We start from the raw sequence: 21456 nt of genomic DNA on the forward strand, positions 1-21456 counted from the left end.
ACTTTTTATCGAAAGAATTTTCAAAAAAATAATTCAGAGAGTGGCATTTACTCACAAACAATGCAGGGTCTTAAATCAAAAAATAAAATATATATATTTTTCGAGTAGTGCCACTTCTGGAAGATATAAAACGTATTTAATCATATTATTAGCATATCTGCTTTTGAGAACTCATCTTTTTCATATTATGAGAGCAATAAAATAATTTCAAATATAAATTAAAAATCAGCCAATGTATTAAATAATAAACTAATGTATACATGAATGAGGACCAACGCAATGATGAGTTCCTATTTCATTTCTGTAAAAACTTTTTATGAAATCTAAAATTGACTAAGCTCGAACGTAAATAATTAGATAGCTTAGATTTTAAGTAAATTTATATAACTGATATTAAGTAAGGGTTGTCCTTGTTTATATTGTTTTATTTTTAGAAATGTTATATTATGACGTGCAACTCGCACGAGTAGCTGAAAATGTAAAAAAATATTGTTTCCTTTTACTGTCTCCATTCTTGTGTAAATATTATCTGTGAAATGAGTGGAATAATTTTTATTTCGATGAACCCATTAAACATTTCAAATCAATTTAAAAATACATATTCAATTTTAAACACAAAATTTAACCCAACATGTTTGAGTTGTCACAACCCTAAAAAAATTCATTGCAGTCGAATATTAAATTCTGTGCGTGTGGAAAATTATTTTTGGGATTTCTTTTTTTGCTAAATGTACTAAGTAATGCTTTATTATTATTTAAAGTTCAAATTATTCTACAACCAACACATCTTAGCTGCAATATCATAATGGGGGGTTTATGTACCTGAAAAGGCGGGAGAATTAAATTTATAGTTCCGCGATCCTTATTACGACGTCTACAGTCATGGATGTCATTTTTAAAACCATAGCGTTTCTATTAAATTTATTTGAAATGTTTAATGGATCCATTTTGAACTTAATCTCTAAAATAATAATAATTATCATCATTCGGCAGTGTCAGCATTTTAATAAAGTACATACTACTATATTATTGTAAAATGACGTGAAATAAATTAGTGACATCTATGTATATTTATGTAATACTTATCCAATAATATCTGCTACAACTTTTCAGCTTTAACAATAGATGGCATTACTGTAAATATTTTGAGCATTCATACAGAATTGGCGATGGAACTATTTTCTCTTTTTGTACCCATAAAAAAATACCTGCAACAATAACAGACACTCGTTCAGGTGACACAATTTATTTCACTGCGTTTTCATTATAAGGATAACAAAATTAATATTGTACATGAGTAATTTGTACCTATATACAATGCTTAATAATTATTATTTATGAAATTTTATTTATTTATTCATCGACTGCCTATGAATACGATTATGATTTATTGTACATTAATAATATATTTAAAAGTTGACACCATTTCACCAATGATCATATCAGTAATGTAATGTTAATGCTGTCAATACTATTTTATCACACGATATGGGAAATAATTCAATGAATGTGTAGAAATAATAGATATATATTGGTAATGTAACTGATAAGTCATGAAAACGCTCTCATTTTTACCTTCTTGGACATAGAAAATCTCCCATGAACATTTATATAACAATATTACATATTAATAAAGACTTTAAAGATACATGACAAAAAATTTAAAATAAAACATCTTAATAAATGTATGTGTGTAGGATATTTAAAAAAATAGAAGAAAAATATTTGTTGACCCTATCATCAGAACAAATAAAACTCTAAACAAAAAGAATGTGTCTCTTATTTACTTCTTATTCAGGTTTGGCTGTATAGATTCAATTGACTATATGTGAATTAGAAGGGTATCAGAAAGTTGATGTGTTCACATTTATTGGTAGTTAAAGTTATGGTACTGTTCGGTTATGAGGAATACAGTGGAAAACACATTTTTAAAATAGCCGATATACCGGATTATTTGTTAGGTTAACCTAACCAAACCTAACCTAACCTAAACTAACCCAAACTAACAAATAATCCAGTATATCAGGTATTTTCACTATCGTTCTACTTCACAGGCGCAGATATCGCACAGTCCAATTGTCGCATGAAAATTCAGAGGATTCTGAACTTTTTGGATCCATGCATGCAATCTTGCAATTTGCACGATAATACTCATTTACATATGCATTTTTTTGTTATAGCCGCAATAATTCATACTGTCAGCAGTAAGCACGTATAAATGGGGTATTTGAGGATTGTTTTCTTAAATGTACGTATGTATAGGTCCATTTTATTTTCACCTATCCTTTGAAACTAACGAATGTTATTTAAAAAATGCATATGTTTTATTCGACCTATACAAATGTTTGACTTACACGAAAATCTTTAGAATGAATTAATCACGTAAGTCAAGGACTTACTCTATAATTTCCAAACTGATATTGCAAAGCTTTCTTCACACTTAAAAGTTGTGATAAAAGGCATTAGGAGTTTTATTGCTTTTGCTGCCAAAACTGTGTAAAATACGGTATCATTGGTATTTGGTCGAAGACGTTTTTAAATGCCGTTTCACACATTAGTTCAATTATAAAATCAATATCTAAATTCTGTCTCGGATTCTACTTTCACTGTAAAAGGATTCCATATTCATGCATTGTTTCTGTTGATTGGGGCAAAATATTCCTTCAGATTTATCTCCGTTCATAGTAGATTTTCCTTGATATAGCTGCTGAAATTCTAACGAAAACTCTGTTGTTTCTCATACTATTTTTGTAATAAGCCAGATGGCAGAAAAAAATTCTGGATTTTCTAAAACTCGAAAAAGTGTCTAGAAACTAACTTTTCAAAAAAATATATCATAATCATTGACCTTTTTTTTACAAGAGCAATAAAATAATATTAAAAACTAATGCCAGTTAATTTTTTTGTCATCATTTTGAATGTCACAGTCATAGAATACCCAAAAATGATCCGTAAAATCTAGTTAGTCCAATTATGGCGGGCCTTATACAATATAATATCGTACCCTGCAACTAAGCCGCCACTAGTCCAAATTTACGTGTTTTGAGTTAATTACTACGTTGCATTGTCTATGGTTCATAGTATATGTACCGAAAATTTCATATCTGTAAGTCATCAAATTCAAGTCAAAAATTCATTCGATATCTAAACATATTTCAAAAACACAGTACAACAATTACAAGATAAAAAGAACTTTTTATATACCACGTTTTTAAATTTTCTGTTGAATCATATAAACTTGACAATTCTATGTATTAATAATTTAGGACAAATAAGGCAATTGTCAACAAATCATTTTTTTGCTATTTTGCAACAAACAAAAATTAATATAGAATACTGAAATGTCATTTTGATTTCAATAGTAACGCACCAATATATTAATAATTTAGTTGCTAGAACCACCTCCTTAGCAACCAATAATAGTGGATTGGATTACAGATTTCTTCCGAAATAACTTTTCATACAAAACAGAATTAACTGAAAATGAGTTCAATTCTACTTAAAGATGGCTAAAAGTATTAAAAGAATGCATTGGCATCGTGTTCTGATATATTCTAAAAGTTTCAAATGTCCAGCTAGTCGGGAAGTTAGTTAAAAATCGATTGCAAGGTTTGTACTGGATAAACAACCAAACAAGAATACGAGCTAAGAAAAACATGGTAAAAATGCGAAATGTAAAAACTTCAAAGCTGATTTTCTGTTTGACGTATTTTTGGATTGTGGCAGTTTAGTTGCGGGGGTGCGATATATGCCTTGCCACCTGACATCACTATCCTTACCATTCTTGTAAATACCTATAAATAAACCTGTAAAATATTAAGACGTCATTTACTTGCACTGGTTTTAACCATCAAGTGCCAGTCAGGGTGCATGTACCAGTGCCTGTACATGGGCCTGGTATCCTCGATATACCCCCCCAAGGTACAAAAGACCGACATGTTGATTTTTAAGCAAATCTTGTATAATATTGTAACTATATTTTGAGAAATTTTAAGCTGTTCGAGGTATTGAAAAAGGCTAGATTTAACTCATTGACCGCTGACGGCACAGCTGTTGTGTCCTCATTAGGGGGCCAAAAGATATAATTAGCATGGTATTTAAATGTGGTAATTAAATAGTAATTAAATGCTCCGCGGTAAAGTTGGTAACGCTGGTTGCAATCTTCAAATACACCAATATTGAATGAGCGTCGTCAGTGCTGAGAGCAGTTGAAAGAACGAAGGACAAGCGTATTCTTGACACGTGTTTAAGTGTATCCCATATTTTCCACACTCGAGATCGGTTGCCTGTTACTCCACACCCGTTAAGATATTTCAGTTCCCATTAATACTGTGTTCCCTGGTTAAATACATGTACTTACTGGGAAAGTGTTTTTTAAACATATAAAATTATAGTTTCATAATACGTAAAATCTCAGATTGGATAAAGTAGTATAGTAGTATTGGATAAGGTCAGCTGGTCATTAACGATAATATTGTATTTTTTTTTGGAATCATTAATAACAATGTGCTTGCTTTTTCATACAAGGTTGTTGTTAGTAATTTTGAACAATCACAAACAACCAGGCTTTGAGAAAAACACATAAATATTGTGTCCTCACCGGAAATCAAACCCAGAACTCTCAGGTGGATGGCCAGCGCCTGCACCACGAGAACCGCCTATAATAACGTATTACATTCCTACCACTAGACATCATGTTGTAAAGGAAGGAGAAGGAGGAACATAGAAGTAAATTAAATAATAAAACAATGCATAACTTAATCAAAAATATTTTATTCATATATTTCTCTATACATTTCAGACAATAATCCATACTATTTTTATACACGGTAAAAAAATAGTGCACGCTTATGGGTTCACGGAAGTTTCCTACCGATCCTCACAATAAAGGTCCAGACCAATATACATTTGTTCATAAACAAATTATACAATATTACAGCTACACAAATTTAATGTAGTGTGGAGTTAACTTAATGCACGTCCACACCTGCAAACGTTGCTATCAAATTAAATGTAGTTTGGATAGTCCACATCATACAAATTTGTGCGCCTTAATCAAAATAACATTTCACAAGGCTACTTCCGATGAAATAGCACAAAGTTTTCCCCAAATATGACTACACTTGCTTGTTTGTCAGAACATTTGTTTACCATTTGCGGCGGAATTAAAAAAACATGGTTGTTTACATAACCATATTATTTTAAATGTTATTGGTACATACAGTGAAACCCCGATTTTACATTGTTGAAGAAACTGAAAATAAAACATAAATAAAGGAAAAATGTAAAAAGGGTAGGTATTTAAAAAATAAATTATGTTTTCATTAAAAAAAATCATTAAAATTAGTTCGGTGCATCCTTTTTGCTTGTGTATATAAAACTCTTTTAATATTATGAATTGATTTGAAGGTGTCGTTCGTCTTGTACGTCTAGTAAACATTTGAGCAGAAACGGAGATTGACAAAAAACACCATGTGGCCATTGTGACTAAAGTAAAAGATCACCCGACAACTGCATTGTGTAAACTTGGCCTTGTACACCGCAGATGTGTCTATAAAAATAAGTTCACTTAAACGTCAGCACCTTAATCCTTTAAATCCACGAACGATTTTATTCACCAAAGTATTTATGTACTGGCCATAAGTGAGTTAACTCGCGAGATCTTTTCGACGTCATAGCAACGTTAGTTACAGTTCGTGTGTATTTTCAAACCAATATTTATTATTTTATGCATAGTTCATATTTCGCGCGTGGTGAACGTTATTCTAAAAATAGCTGGCCTACAGGTATCCACCTAGTAAAATTTGGCTGGTAGTGAAAAAATTAACCAACTGTGGCTGTGTAAAATTTGCCATGGAAACGACAAGTGTCTATAAAAATAAAATCAATTATGCGTCTGCACCTTAAAATTTCAATGAACGCCATGCGTACATACATATATAATTGAATGTATTAAACTTTTCACTACTAGCCAAATTTTACTAGGTGGATACCTCTAGGCCAGTTATTTTTGGAACAATATAAAACACATGAAAAATATTAAATACACATAGAATGAGGAATGGTTTGCAAAAATAATTTTAAATCTGAACACATCACCAATTGTTTTTACACAAGACAAAGAGGAATTAAAATTATGACTTTTCAGAAAGAACGGTCCACTATTGCAAATAAATACCGGCCAATCATTATAGGTAGTCGATGTATCGACGTATCATTATATGTACTCTACAGTCTTATTGTATTATTGTGACCATACGTCAGGTACATTCAGGTATTTCAAATTCCACATCACTATCATCAAACTCAGATGGAATAACACTGCTTCCAATGGTAATATTATGAATACAGTGCAATTTTTTATAATACTAATTAATAATCAGAGGAAATAAAACAAAATATTTATGCTCTCTATCTCTATATTTTAGAAGATACTGTATCATTCAAATACACAATATGTCAATGTCTAATGCATCTCAAATTTTTAACTTCAATTCTCTCAAACCGTACTAAACTGGACATACAATATCTGTGCACTAAAACATCGATTTGATATATTATAAAAAGTTTGACTATCTATCAATAGATGATAGTATACGATTGTATACGACAAAAGAGAAAATAAATATTAGACGCTTGTTATGAACTCGACAAGGTCTCGCGAGTTAGCTAGCTTATTGCCTGACGATACATAAAAACTTTGGTGAATGAACTCGCTCGTGGCACATGAAGAGTAAAATAATTTTTTAATATCGACTGTAGAAAGGAAAAAGGGGTAACCCTAAGCTTTTTTCAAAATAGATTTTATTGGATAATAACGTTGTACATGACTAAATACATTTTGTGTCCAAATGCCGATTCATTATCTAAATGTAGCTGGCAATTTTGGAAGTGAAGTGGGAAAAATGACTAAAAGTGAAGCCACACGAGTGCTGCATCCGCGTTGCGAGGACGCACCCCTGATGCGTCCTCACCCCCACTCGCAGTCGGAATACAGCGGTCTCGCAACGCAATGCGGACGCAGCGCCCGTGTGGGTTCGCTCTTAACCGTAATTTTTATTAGTTTTTCTTTAATTAAGTGACTCAATAATTAATACCAGATTTGGAATATAAAAACCAAATTATTAATTATCATGCACTTCACGGTTATGTATATTTCGTATTTTAACTTTGACCGAAAACCATAACAAAAATGTTTTTGTGCCTTATTTGTATGGATTACGTCCTTTTTCCTTTCTTATATTTATTCTTCTACTTCTTTATATTTCAGACGTAAATTGCGGCAAATAAAAAAATAAAACTGGATATTAAATATACCATTTAAAATGATTTAGAAACGTACATGAATGAAGCAGGAAAATTGAGTTCAGGGCATGTAAAATTGGAATTTCACAGTATGTCACTGTGTGCAATGTTAAAGTCGCAGGGGTAAGGGGTATAAATGTATACATGAAAGTGCACGGGATCCATACTTCCGCTGATCGCCAGTCATGATATAATGGTAAGGCTAGACATGAAAAGTAAACCGTGTATAGTTTACATACTTTTATCTTTTTAAAACGCTGAAATGCCCAGAATTATAGTATTATAATAGTAAATGTTTACTAGCACTCAATGTTTTAAAATAACACAAATTCAAACAGATGATTTATCAGACATTGCTACATATGTTGTGTTGGTATACAGTTTGCGCGAAGTCATTTTTTTCAATGAAACAAACTCATCATTTGAATCCGTATCTGAATCCGAATCTGAATCCAGTTCCTTATTTCTTTCCCTAGGGACTGCGGCTCTCAAGGGATACCTTGATGCGTCTCTTATTATCGTATTTGGTTTACCATCATATTTATGGCAGGTGCTAGCTACCGGTTCAGTAGGCTTACCCGATGACTTGGATCCTGGAATCGATAATTTGAAAGATACAATACTCTCTTAACCCGGCGCCCGCTTCTGTCACGAAAGTAGTACGCGAAATTGCGCAAAACTACGGGGCTACAGCGCTTCTGTCGCCAATGTTGTACGCAAAAATGCGCCGGTCGATTATGTAGAATATACATGACGCATGATTTTGAAATCTCTACCATAATTTGCCTTATTTCATTACCAACGGTGACATATATATAATATTGTCAAATAAATTATGTTACAATACTAAAACTTCGATGTTTGACATGCCTTCGACAGGCCGTCAATCTACGCTCATTTAATTTTGGCTTGAAACATCGCGCCACTTTACTGCGTTTGCGCAGTATGCGTAATATCACTGTTGTGAGAGGACTGTGCAAGGAATCGCTCTTGTCGTTTTTCCATACAAAATATTACGTATTTTACGCGATCTATTGTATTGTGTGAATTTTATTATAAATATTTTGTCTGTGTTATTGTTTATGTGTTTTTAACTATTCCATTCATGTGTATTAAACTGTTATAAGGTGTTTTGACTATATTTTTTTGGACTATTTTACCTTTTTTATCGTGTGAGTGTTTGGTTGAAAACTTTTTTCAAACTTCAATATGGCTGGTTTAAGTGAGGAATTGGACTCCGATTACGAATTGTCTGAAGAAGAATTGGAACCATCTGACCTCAGTGATGTAGATATATCAGAAGAGCCAATTGAACACTTGAGAACATGGACATCCGGACCCCATGTCCCGATCGTGTATGAGTTTGATGATTTTCAATCCGGCATAGCAAACAGCGATTTGACTGAGACTTCGCCTGAGTGTCTTTTTTTTGAACATTTTTTAAACCGTGATATAATGTTGAAGGTAGTCCAACAAACAAACATTTTTTTTCACTATCAATATAATACTCAAGAACTTGGACCAAAATCACGTTCTCATAATTGGATCGATACAACTGTATCAGAATTATATGCATTTTTTGCGGTGTCAATGCTCATGACACGAAACAAACATTTGTCACTAGAAGAACACTGGAGTACGGATTGTTTTTTAAGTGCACCCATTTTCGGTCAGACAATGCCTAGAGACCGATATGAGTTATTGCTCCAAATGCTCCATTTTTCCGATCCAACAAGTGTTACCTCAGATAGACTAAATAAAATTAGGTTACTTTTAGAGCATACACGCAAAATTTTCAAAGACACGATGATTCCGCATCAAAATCTCTGTATCGATGAGAGCATTATTGTTTTTAAAGGGAGACTTATTTTTAAACAATTTATTCCATCGAAGCGTCATCGTTTCGGTATCAAAATGTTCGTGCTGTGTGACGTTATGACGGGTTATATTTTAGATTTTATTATTTATTGTGGTGACGGGACAGACATAGTGGATAGCCAAAACTTTGGAATTTCCGGAGCTGTTGTGACAACGCTGCTGACCGAGTATCTGGGCAAAGGGCATTCGTTGTGGTGCGATAACTGGTACACCGGTCCACAGTTATTCAAACACCTCCATGAAAATAAAACCAATGCTTGTGGGACTGTACGTAAGAATCGCAAAGAAATGCCATGCTTCAAAAAGCTGAAAAAGGGGGAGACAGAGGCAAAGTCAAAAAGCCCACTGTTGGCTCTCAAATGGTGTGACAGAAGAGATGTCCACATGCTTACAACCATGCACGATGACTCCTTCGGTCCAACCGGTAAAACTAATTTTAGAACCGGAGAACCCATTATGAAGCCAAAGTGCATCTTAGAGTATAATAAAAATATGGGGACTGTCGACAAGGCCGACATGATGCTCAGCAGCTTGTCGTGCATGAGGAAATCTGTGAAATGGTACAAAAAAGTAGCATTTCACATGATTGACCTCTATTTATTAAATTCATTCTATATGTATAAATCTGTTACTGGTAGTAAAAAAACTTTAGGAGAATTTCAGTTAGTCGTGATAAAACAATTAGTTGCTAAGTACGCTGTGAAAATCACGAAAACTCCACAACCCAGACCATCGACTAGTGAAAATCCATTGAGGTTGTTACCTAGAACTTTAACAGATCATTTGCCGGAACACATTCCGCCCACGGCAAATAATAAAAAGCCCAGAAGACGCTGTCATGTGTGCGGAAATTCAAAAATTAATAAAAAAAAAACATCTCTATCTAGATATATGTGTTGTATTTGCAATGTGGCTTTATGTCTCAGTCCGTGTTATAAAATCTACCACTCTTCAAAACAATTTTAAATGTGAAAAGTAAAAATAAATATGTAACTCAGTAATAATATTTAATAGCTGTTTAAGTGTCTGCCTAAAAGTTTGTTTAGTCTAAAATTATTGTGCTATATTTACGACCCTACTCAGGGAAAAAACATTATGTGTGATTTTATTACCATTTGTGAAGTGTTTCTATACTCGCGTCAAGCACGAGCGTGACGAATAACAAAATACAAGCCTTGCAGTGCTCCATATACATAAAACAAAATGGCGGAAATCTTCTAAATGGTGAGTCTTTGTATAGAATTAATTTCTTCGGATATTTTTGACATTATGACTGATTTATTACGGTTTTTTAATGTTGTAAAATAATCTGAACATGTCTAGGCGCCTAAAGAGCCATAAAACTCATTTTTTATTACCATTTTTATTATGAAACACAGAAGTTAAATTAAACAAAAACCGTCACCGCGGAGAGTGAATTCGTCATACTACAATAGCCCGCGAGTGCCAGGTTAAACATTTTCAATAATGGTTCATTTACAGAAATGCATTTGATAGATTTTTATACATATCATATCAATACAAATTAGAAGAGAAAGAAGAGAAATAAGAAGAGAAAAAAGAGAAATTAACCTGTTTGCGTCAACATTACTGAACCATAATTTGGATTGTAAATGGGTTTCTTCTTTGATTTTATGGAACCTAGAACAATAAATATACCTCATGAAGATACCAGTTGAACAGCTGATAATAACATTATTGTGATTAAGTAATTTTTTGATGATTCTGTTATCGTGTTATTTACAAATTAATGAAATTGCAGTGAGACAAATACAAATACAACTTCTTCATGAAATCTCAGCATAACAAAGCATCTATTGGAAATTGGAATACCCATTGATGGAATGAGCAATAATTTCTTGTCCAATTTGAACCCGCTACGCTTACATAATAATATGTATGTTGTATTTATTGGGAATGGAGTAGTTAAGTCCAAAATTTCACTATAAATGTGTGACAGTATCACCTGTGATCATGAAATAACCCTTAACCCATTGAAGACAGATGAAAATGGGAAAAATTGTGGACCAACAGCCGGATTTAATTTTGCAGTAAATTTTACAAGAGTTTACTAAAACAGCTACAACTTTTATAATATTATATGATTAATTTTAATATTTATTCAAAACTCGTTTAAGTATTGAAACAATTCAATTTAAATTCATCTTTTTAAATATGTAGGTAAATTTGTAGGGTTTCAAGAAATATCTAAATGTAAAAAATAAAACATTTTTACCAAGGACAAGCGGCGTCAAATTGACGCCGATTGTCTCCAATGGGTTAACATCTGTGTATTTATTAGAAGTAGGTCGGAATTTTTTTCTATACCGTTTACCAAAAACGGGTAATGCTTGCTGTATATTTTACTAATGACTAATATTACAAATACTAAGATAATGTTTTGTTTAAAGACAACAACCGCGTGGAATTACTTTAATAGAAATGTCAATTTGCACAATATTTCAAATTAACTGTGTTCCATTATCAATTTAATAATATATTATCATAGTTACAGACCTTTAAGAGCACCCGTTTTCAATTTCATCTCTTCATCATAGGTCAAACCATATGACCTCAATTGACCAAGGATTATTTTGAGAAAACGATTCCGCAAACTCTGCCACGAACGAACTGAAAGAAACAACATAGCTAGTTGAAATCATAGTTGGAATGGAACCAGAACTTGTTAATTATTTAGGAACCGTACCCTGGACCTGAACCCTTAATTCTGAATCTTAAGAACCCCGAACCGGGACCCTAAAAAATGTCTGTGCTCCGCAACCTTTTCTCACCCACAGCAGAACAAAGGTCTTCCCAGAATTCCGCATTAAAACAATCTATAGACCAAAACATGGACCCCACATCCTGAAGAGGGACCCCAGGCCAAGATCTTTGGCGAGGCCCCCTACCTATCACTAAGGATAAAGACAGTGTGATACTCTAAAATAGCGTTTTTCAAATGGTGTTAGAGGTAAAGTTAATGGTATTGATTGTTTGTTTAGCGATTTTTTGTATTTATTAATATATTCACTTGAATTATGGTTAGTTGTCGGGTTAGGAATAATTATTTGTCAAGTATTGACACAATAATAAATTGTATCCAACAATCACATGTTTTAAAATATTTATATTAGCATAGGTAGTAAAATAGCTATTCCTATTAGAGCAAATTTGGAATTTGTGTTTATCTCACTTATCTGGTTGACATGCCACTCCAGCCCCAAGCTAGAGCCCTGTCAGACCCTACCCTTGTGGGTCATGCACCAAATTACATTGTTTTTTTTTTATTTGATATATAATTAAATATACATAACACATGAGGAAGAGCTAAATGTACATATATCCATGTATTTGTATACTTAATTAATATAATACTTAACTAATTAATGTGATATCTGACCTTGTTTCAATGAACATAAATTTGACTTGATATTTGAAAGAGCTGAGAGACTGCTTATTATTTATAAATATAACTTGAGTTGAAAAACTTTTCTCACCTAGATATGTCGTAGAAAATGAGAGCTGAACCTGTGATAACCTTGTCGGAAATCCGAGGATATTCTTTATTAACCGAAATTCAGAATATAACCAATGGAACATCGGCGAAGATCAGTTTTAGCGTCCTGTCGTTTATCAATTCAACAAATTCCTCTCGAATTTATAGGAAAAGCGTTTCTATAGAATTTTCGGCATTGGTTGCAAAAGTGTTTCGAATCCAGTCGAATTGATTGTAAGTAATGATGAAATTTCATTTGCAACAAAGTCAAATGTTTTTGAGACGGATCCAAAATTAATTGCTTGTTTTCGATGGTGGTTTGGTAGGTCCTTTGGTGCATTTGTCCTCAAGAGATCCTTGTCTTAACTCCTTCTGCCAAAGTTCGAGTTTATTTTTGAATCCTTCTAATTTATCAGAGCACGTCAATATATTTTCATTCTGACCTTGCATTGTTTTATTAAGTTCATGCAGGTGCTCAAATATATTATCAGCCATGTACGTAAATTTGGCTATTAAGTAAGTATTGTATAATATACATTTGTGTTTTTTTTTAAGCAATGCACCGCGGCACACCGGTTGCGGAGCAATGCCTTAAATTACATTGCTTTCTTAATTTTTAATTATTTTTTGCCATCATCATGGGCCAACAGGGCTCTAGCATGGTGGCCCGGGCTTATGGCAAGCCCAGCGTGGCAGATCGACCAGTTAAATGAGATAAACACATCACAAATTTGCCCTAATAGTAAAGTCACCTAAAGCGTTGTTTTACAGGTGATCCTCTATACTCGATGCTCACAAGTATCGAGTTTTTATTACACAAGAAAGTTTGGTACATTCAATCTTACCATTCATGACCAAGCATCAAAAGAGGGATTTTGCTACATTTGGAATTAGAGTCACGGTCATCGTGGTTCTGATGAAGTTGGAACAGCTTTATTCACTCATTTAAAAAGTCTCCAGCATTCTGTTAAGCATGTTTCCTTTTTTTCTGACTCATGTGGTGGCCAAAATAGGAATCGCTTTATAGCTGCTCTACTATTGTATATTGTGAACACCAAGTTGGAAACTATCGACCTTAAATTCCTGGAGACTGATCATTCTCAAATGGAAATGGATAGCATACAATAGACATAGTAGTATCGAGAAGATAAAAAAGGGTATTTCTATTTACTATTTACTAGAAGAATGGCCTACACTGATTATACTGGTCAGGCGTAAAAAACCGTTGAATGTGATTAAATCGACTTTTAGGGATATTTTTGATTTAAAACTGCTAAAAACTAAAACCAGCCAAGGTAACATGGACAACGTATCTTGGATGAAAATAAAATGGATACGATGTCTGAAAAACGAACCGCTGAAAATATTCATTAAGATGTCGTATGACGAAACAGAGTTCATCGAGATTTCAGCAAGTACTCCAAGAAAGAGAGGAAAGCATGCATTATAAAAACAACCCGAAAACTTTCTAACGCCAAAATACAGCCAAGAATTTCCAATAAACCCATTAAAATTCCGAGACCTTCTGAAACTGTGCAGTGATGGAGTTATTCCTCGCAATTATCATGCATTTTGGGAAGGATTGAGATAAAGCAATACTATAGCTAACAGACTGTTGGAACCCGATGCTTCTGAGGATAATGAATTTGATGACTGAACTGCTTTTAATTTCTTTATTTATATTTATTTTGTAATGCATGTTCTTCATAAATTCTTTGTCTTACACTAAAAAAAAAATATTTAAAAAAAAAAAAACAAATATTCATTTTTACTTAAATATTATGAAGTGAAACCTATATATATCAATTTAAGAACACTGAGTTTGAATTTTAAGTGTTAAACCTCAGTAGATGAATGAATAACTGTTTCAAATTATGTGCAACTATTCATAAATGCATATAGGAAAATGGTAACATGTGACTTAAAACCTCTTAAAAATCAAAACTTAACAAATTATAAAAAAAATAAAAATTGCATTTCAATCTTGAGTAATTAGGTCACCTGTGTTCCAAATTTCATTTCATAATATTAAGTAATAACCTCTCCACGATTTTTGTTCACTCCAAAAACACTTAAATTGCGTTTTTCTTAAAACTCAATTTATGCACAAGTGCCCTTTTGCTTTTGGGGTGACGATATGGTCTGTTGAATTACTGATTTTAATTTAGTATTTTATATTAAATTAACATATAAATAGCTGGCAATTAAATTATTTTTGATGTTTTATAAGTGTTTTAAAAATCCGTACATTTTATCAAATATATCTGATATTTAAAAATCGATTTACAATAACAATCAACAAAAATATTACGTGCCTTCAATGTTGACTGTTTTTTTTCCGATGCAATATGAGAGTGAGACAATATTTTTTTATATGATGTTAGCACGTATAAGCGAGATGTAAAATAATATCGTTTTCATTTTAAAATGCAGTTCAGTAGTAATTTTGGTAGTTGCTACTTTGAAGGAAAACACAAAAAAATCTTGTAGACACTGATCCCTAAGATTTTATCGAAAGTCATTCTGTGAAAAACAAATAATTTGGATTTAAGCAACATGTTACTAACGAATATACTGTGGAGATACATACATAATTTTATGCTTCGATGACATACTCAAATCAAAACTGCCTTTTTGGTTGGTGACTTTTGCCTGAACAGTGACCATATTATGTTAGTTTTTTATTAAAATTTACACTTTTTACATAGGAGACAACAAATTGTCTCACTATAATATCGTCTCTGTTCTGGCAGAACACACCAACTGGAGAATACTAGTTTTGAATAATTTGACTTTGAAGTTGTTAAAATGTTTGAAATGGTCTATCATGTGAGTTTATTAAATAATCGTAAAAAGGATGACTTTAAAATAAAGACTGTTTATTTATTAAGGTTTCCAGACGGTAAAGTTTGAAATAAGGAACGTTTTGGTATAACTAACTCAATATGTCATTTTTTTGAATTAGTGTCTTCTGCCAGAACAGTGACGATATAATCTATATCGCTGAAGTAGATACAAATAAAAATATTAAAATAACTTATAAGCCTGGCCCACTTGATGTAAAAATAATCTTTTAATTTTCTTCATTGTTACAAAATAGATCGTGATTTAATTCTAGAGATTTCAATCAATACATACATCCTTCTGGCATAATTTTCTTTCGTTCTAGATCCATCCATATCGTATTCCCGCTTACTTTCATTGAGTGATCTCTTATCAAGACCCACTTTATGATTTCACGATCCTCGTCCACGGTGTATTTCATTTTATCTTTTACAACCCTAAAAACAAAAAAATTAAATTAATAAAAAGGTAAATTACCTTTAATCGCTTCAAAATTAAAAAAGTTTAATGAAAATACAGAAAAATCTTGATTATCCGGATGCGAATTACCCGGTTTTGAAATAATCCATGCATGAAATGTAGGTTTCAATATTTTAATATAAATTGTTACTTTGCTAACGATGAAATGACTTTTCTGGAAAAAAAATAATGATACTGGATGCTATAAAAAATGGAGTAACTCAATCTTAATCCAAAGTGAAGCCACAAAAACATTCTAAAAATTCTTCCATCGCAACTATTTTTAAAAGTTACATAGCACTTTAGTACGTTTCCATTATTTTCATTGGTCCAAATTAATACGGAACTTACACAAGGCGCTTATCGACGGCTATCGGCGTAGATATCGGCGGTTATCTACAATAATTGGTAAATTCGTAATACACCAAAAATTTTGGCTGGTAGACATGTCGGTCAAATTTGGGTATGCACATGCTGGTGGATACCCCCGAACCCAAAAATTTTGTATTGAAACAACAAACATATCAAAAATTTTATTACATTGCGATTGCACCATGTAGTAAAACAAATATTATGGTACTACTAGCTGCTACTAGCCATTCGATATTTTTGACAGCTCGCGGGGAACTATAAATTAAGGCGGCAGTCATGGCGTAATTATTTTTCAAAATAGTCGGATCTTGCATCTCAATTCTCAATATGTAAAATTGACGTACTCTGTCTCGGTCTAAAACTTAACACAACCAAGAGAGGGGCTGTTAGAAGATAGCACTTTTTGAGAGTTCGGACGGTTAACTTATTGTAATAATTAACCGCCTGAATACGTAAATAAATATATGTGATATATTTATCACATGTAGCTCTTTTTGGATGTTAAGTGATATGTTAGTATAGCCTCGCTGGTGTAGAAACAGATTTATTGATTTCTAACGACCTGAGATAGGTAAAATATCTGAAATACGTGAACAACAAAATGGAAACTAATGTACAACGATTACAAAATATCGATAAAGAAAACATTAATTGTGTCGCTGAGTTTCAAAAAAGTGTTATAGCGGGTTTTGAAATTTAGCAACACAATTAGTGTTTTAAGCGTGATTCACATGATAAAGACTATGGAGAAAATATGTATGAATGTCTGGTAGTTTCATTTTAAAATGAAAACGATAGTATTTTACATCTCGCTTATACTTGATAACATGATTCAACATTGAAAACTCATAATTTTTTTTTGTTGATGATAATGTTATTGAGAATGAATTTTTAAATATCAGATATATTTGATAAAATGCAAGAATTTTTAAAACATATCGGTATAAAACATCAAAAATAATTTAATTGTCTGCTATTTACAGTGGCGAAGGCTCCATACTAAGCGATTATTTAAAGCCTACCTTCAAGAAAACTATATCTTCAAGTATTTATTTCAAATTTAAATACATTAATAAATCGTGGAATATTTTAATATATTGAGTCATATATGGTCAGAATTTGAATTTAGAATGGCGTAGAATTTAGTGTTAATTAGTCAAGTTTAGAATCAAACAAAAAATTACACGCAAGTAGCGACATCTGTTTTTGTTCTTTGAATGACGATTATTGAATCGAAATTGAGATCGAAAATTGATTTCTATACTTATGATGACTCATCTCTTCAGGCAAGTCTACAAATTTTGTCTCGTTTGGTAAGCGCTCGAGACACCTCTTACAACTCTTTATGCAAATTTTATTGTCTATGCCTGCCGCTTCAAGCAAATAATAAATAAATAAGATGATTTAAAATAATAATGTCTATTGGATTCAATCAGATATAATTATAATTGTTTTTAAAAATAACAAATAATTGTATCTCGTGATTATTATTTAGATTAGTTCAGTCATAGACAAACATAATTTATATCATTTTAATTCAGTCATATTGTTGTTCCAAACACGGTGGTAAAGTTTTATTTTGTTAGACAAAATTCAGTGATTTATTGTGTTCTGAATGTGGATAGATTATCTTATTTTGTACCCTAAGTCATTTGTCAGTGCTTTAAATATATAAGTATTTATTAAATGTCTAGTTCTCCAATTGATTTTGAAAATTGTTATAAGTACGACAGACCAAATCTTAAGAATATCATTCTCGAGTTTGACGTTTGTTAAAAAATCATATATTAGCAAAGCTGGAAGGTCAAGGGTTCATTTAGATTTGCACACAGCAAAAAAAACTTTTATTAGATATTATCACAACAATTTATATGACAAATATTCGTTTTTAACTGGCAGTTGTAAAATGATTCAGCGTGTCGTTGTCATTTTAGTGTGCACCTATTCATCAGTAGTAATATTGTAAGTATTATCTTCTTATCTCCCGTAAGTATACCTGATAAGTATGCTCTTTTTCTCTGATCTCCACAGCCTACCTCTTTTCAAAAGTTAATTTTATATAAAATACTACATCAAAATCAGTAATTCAAAAGACCACATTATTATTTTCATGGAATATAAATTATAGATTTGTATTTTTAGAACCTGACACTGAAATGGCGGACTAGTCACAGCTGATCACGGAATCTATGGCCTTCTGTATTTTTATGACACAACATTCAGAAGAAAAATGGCAGATTAGGCACAGCTGATCATGAATCACCATAACAATAAAAATATATAACTTATATTTGACTAGCAGAGCCAGCTTGCTGTCGCCAGCCTGTGTCGCTAAGTCTTGCAAAGCTTGGCGTTGGATTTTAATAAAACTGTGATGCATTGACGGCGCCGTAGTTTTCCCATCGGGATGGATTTTCACTCACCTCAGACAGTTTGACATTTCGCTGAATAATCACTTTTGAATTTTGCAAGTCGTCACTGCCAATATAAATTTGGAGTCATATGCGTAGTCTATTCTGGAGTTTAGCCTTCAGAATGTCGTTTGACACCACCTCAAGCTGCTAGGCCTAGCAGAACAGCAGGCAATCGCCGATTGCTACCACTGACATTTTGATACAATATATGTGTAGGTATATAAATATTTCGTTAAATTCGTGCATTTAAATATGATAAATTATACATCTCAATCATTCAAATATTAAGCAATATGTGATTATCATAAATAGCGATTCAATATTACGTGAATAGTAATCTCCCGCGGGCCTTATTTAGATAATAGAAGGTTAGCTGTGTAAAATATAAATTTAAACATTACATATTTTGTTTCATTATCTATAAAAAATAAATGCTTGCATCCATAGAATAATATTTAAAAATCAAATTTTGAATTCAAATTTTAGCCTTAAATAATATAGTTTCCCGTTGCGGGACTTTCATATCTAAACAAATGTTGATAAATGAAGCAATGCATATGAGGGGAGTTCCATAAGTTTGTGTAATGGTGGTAAAAGTAGCAAGTATTGGGATTAAAATTATTTTTTTATTGTTAGGTAATCCTTTTTAGGTATACTTGTGCAATTTCAAGTTGATTGTTCCATTAAATCGCTTCCAATGTTCAAAAGAACAAATGGAAGTCTATGATAATTTTAAAAATGTCAAATATTGAGCTTCGTGCAGTAATTAAATTCTCTACAAAACAGGGAAAAAGTGTAGAAACCATACAAAATGAAATGAAATTCGTTTATGGCACTCTTTGTTGTGGTAAAACTATGATTTATAAATGGTCACGATTATTTAAACAAGGTAGAGAGTCATTAGAAGATGATGACCGTTGTAGAAGGCCAAGTGACGTCACTACACATGAAATGGTATTAAAAATCGAAGATGCTTTATGGAAAATGGTTGGCTAAAACTAACCGAAATCGCAGAAAAGTTCAATCTATCCAAAACAATAATTTCCAGAATAATTATACATGAAAATCTTGGGAAGTCAAAGGTAAGCACAAGATGGGTGCCACGAATGCTTAGCCTTGTGGAACGTTCTAAGCAGTTTTTAAAGCAGTCTGGTGTCAATCAAGACAAACTTATCAACAAAATTGTTACAGCAGATGAAACGTGGGTTCATCATTATGACCCTGAGTCAAAACAGGAGTCCATGCAGCGACATAAAAAGGGTGTTTCAGCCCTCAAGAAGTTCAAGGTCGTACCCGTAAGAGGAATAGAACAATTCTGATAGAATAAGAATTCATAAGACCCAAAGGTGTGGAATCAGCTTAGAGAGGCCTTCGTCCAGCAGTGGATTGATGCAGGTTGATGACGATAATGACAATATAAATGGGTAGATATATAAAATCACAAATTTTAAAAAATATACCTATTCATAATATGGACCAAGAAGAGTAGAATCAAGTTGGGATAATTTTCATTCAACAGTGGATTGATCCAGGTTGATGATATGAATAGGTAGATCGACCGTGTTTAGGAAAAAGGGCGTAACCCTCACAGAACAAATTTTACAGGAAAGGCAAAAAACATTTTTTGAGAAATTTTAGTTTAATATTTTTTTTAAAATAGGCAGACATTGGGTGCATGATGATTGATGATTTGGTGTGATATATTTTCGATCTAATAATAATTAAAGAAGTTACTACAGAAAAATCATTAAAATTGAGGATAAATGCTTTTTTCCATAAATTAAAAATTAATTAATCTCAATTAAAACCTGAATTTAGATAATAATTCGACATTTGCGGCTTACTTCCTTTTTATAGAACGTGTATTTAGTTGTATAGATTGTTAATATCTAATAAAATCACTTTTAGAAAAATCGAGGGTTACGCCCTTTTTCCTAAACACAGTCGATTATAATATCAGCAATTTTGATATAATTAACTATTTTTTTTATTCAGCAAATAATTCACAGGATTTAAGAATGTAACATTCTTTTTATTGAACATATTATATAATTTTGAAAATACTTCTGAGAAAATAATATATAACCAATAGAAAACATCTTTTTTGAAAAAAATGTGACACCTAGCAAGAATCGATCTGATTAAGAATAATTTGTCAATAATGATTTATATTACATACGTAGTAAAAATTCATTTTAATTTTAAAATCTAAATATGGAAGACATGTAAAATTTTAATTAATAAATTGTAATTAATAGTCATGTGTCGAATGGTAATTATTACGGGTCAATCAAACACACTGTAATATGACAATATCAAGATGGGATTTCTCAAATTCATTCATTTGTTTTGAATAAAGAACGATTATGGGATAGCTTTTTTTTCGACCTATCGCACATGACAAATAAGGCACACAATCCCTCCCCAAATCAGAAAAAGCCGTAGGATAATAATATAAGTAGATGCATATAAATAATATTTTTTAATAAAATGCATGTTTTTATACTTCCTTCCTGGATTTACTTTGGACATTTTATACATTTCTAAACTGAAAATTAATAAAATCAGAAGAATGTTATTTGAAAATTGTAATTCTTCCGCCATCTTGTTTCATCTGTCATCAATTATTAATTTAAAATCCGTATCTGCGCATAAAACCCATACAAATTTCTTACTATTCGTGTAATG

General features: G+C 32.0%; 1 protein-coding gene across 3 annotated transcripts in view; it reads right to left on the minus strand.

Moving 5' to 3' along the window:
- Positions 1 to 4866: 4866 nt before the first annotated feature.
- LOC147078530 (uncharacterized) overlaps positions 4867 to 21456 on the minus strand; it is a 29833-nt gene continuing 13243 nt past the window's right edge. Inside the window, exons 5-8 of one of the 3 annotated variants that reach the window (XM_085960209.1) lie at positions 15818 to 15960; positions 11701 to 11814; positions 10756 to 10824; positions 4867 to 7898 (exon numbers count right to left, since the gene is read on the minus strand). In XM_085960209.1, coding sequence (XP_085816335.1) covers positions 7636 to 7898; positions 10756 to 10824; positions 11701 to 11814; positions 15818 to 15960 — 589 coding nt within the window. In that variant the 3' untranslated portion in view covers positions 4867 to 7635. The remainder of the gene's footprint in view (positions 7899 to 10755; positions 10825 to 11700; positions 11815 to 15817; positions 15961 to 21456) is intronic. The other 2 variants (XR_015072179.1, XR_015072180.1) reach the window with 2 other exon arrangements.

This window comes from Rhyacophila brunnea, unplaced genomic scaffold (assembly GCF_057557595.1).
Source record: "Rhyacophila brunnea isolate RB1 unplaced genomic scaffold, BYU_Rbru_1.0 scaffold_11, whole genome shotgun sequence".
Lineage (NCBI taxonomy): Eukaryota > Metazoa > Arthropoda > Insecta > Trichoptera > Rhyacophilidae > Rhyacophila > Rhyacophila brunnea.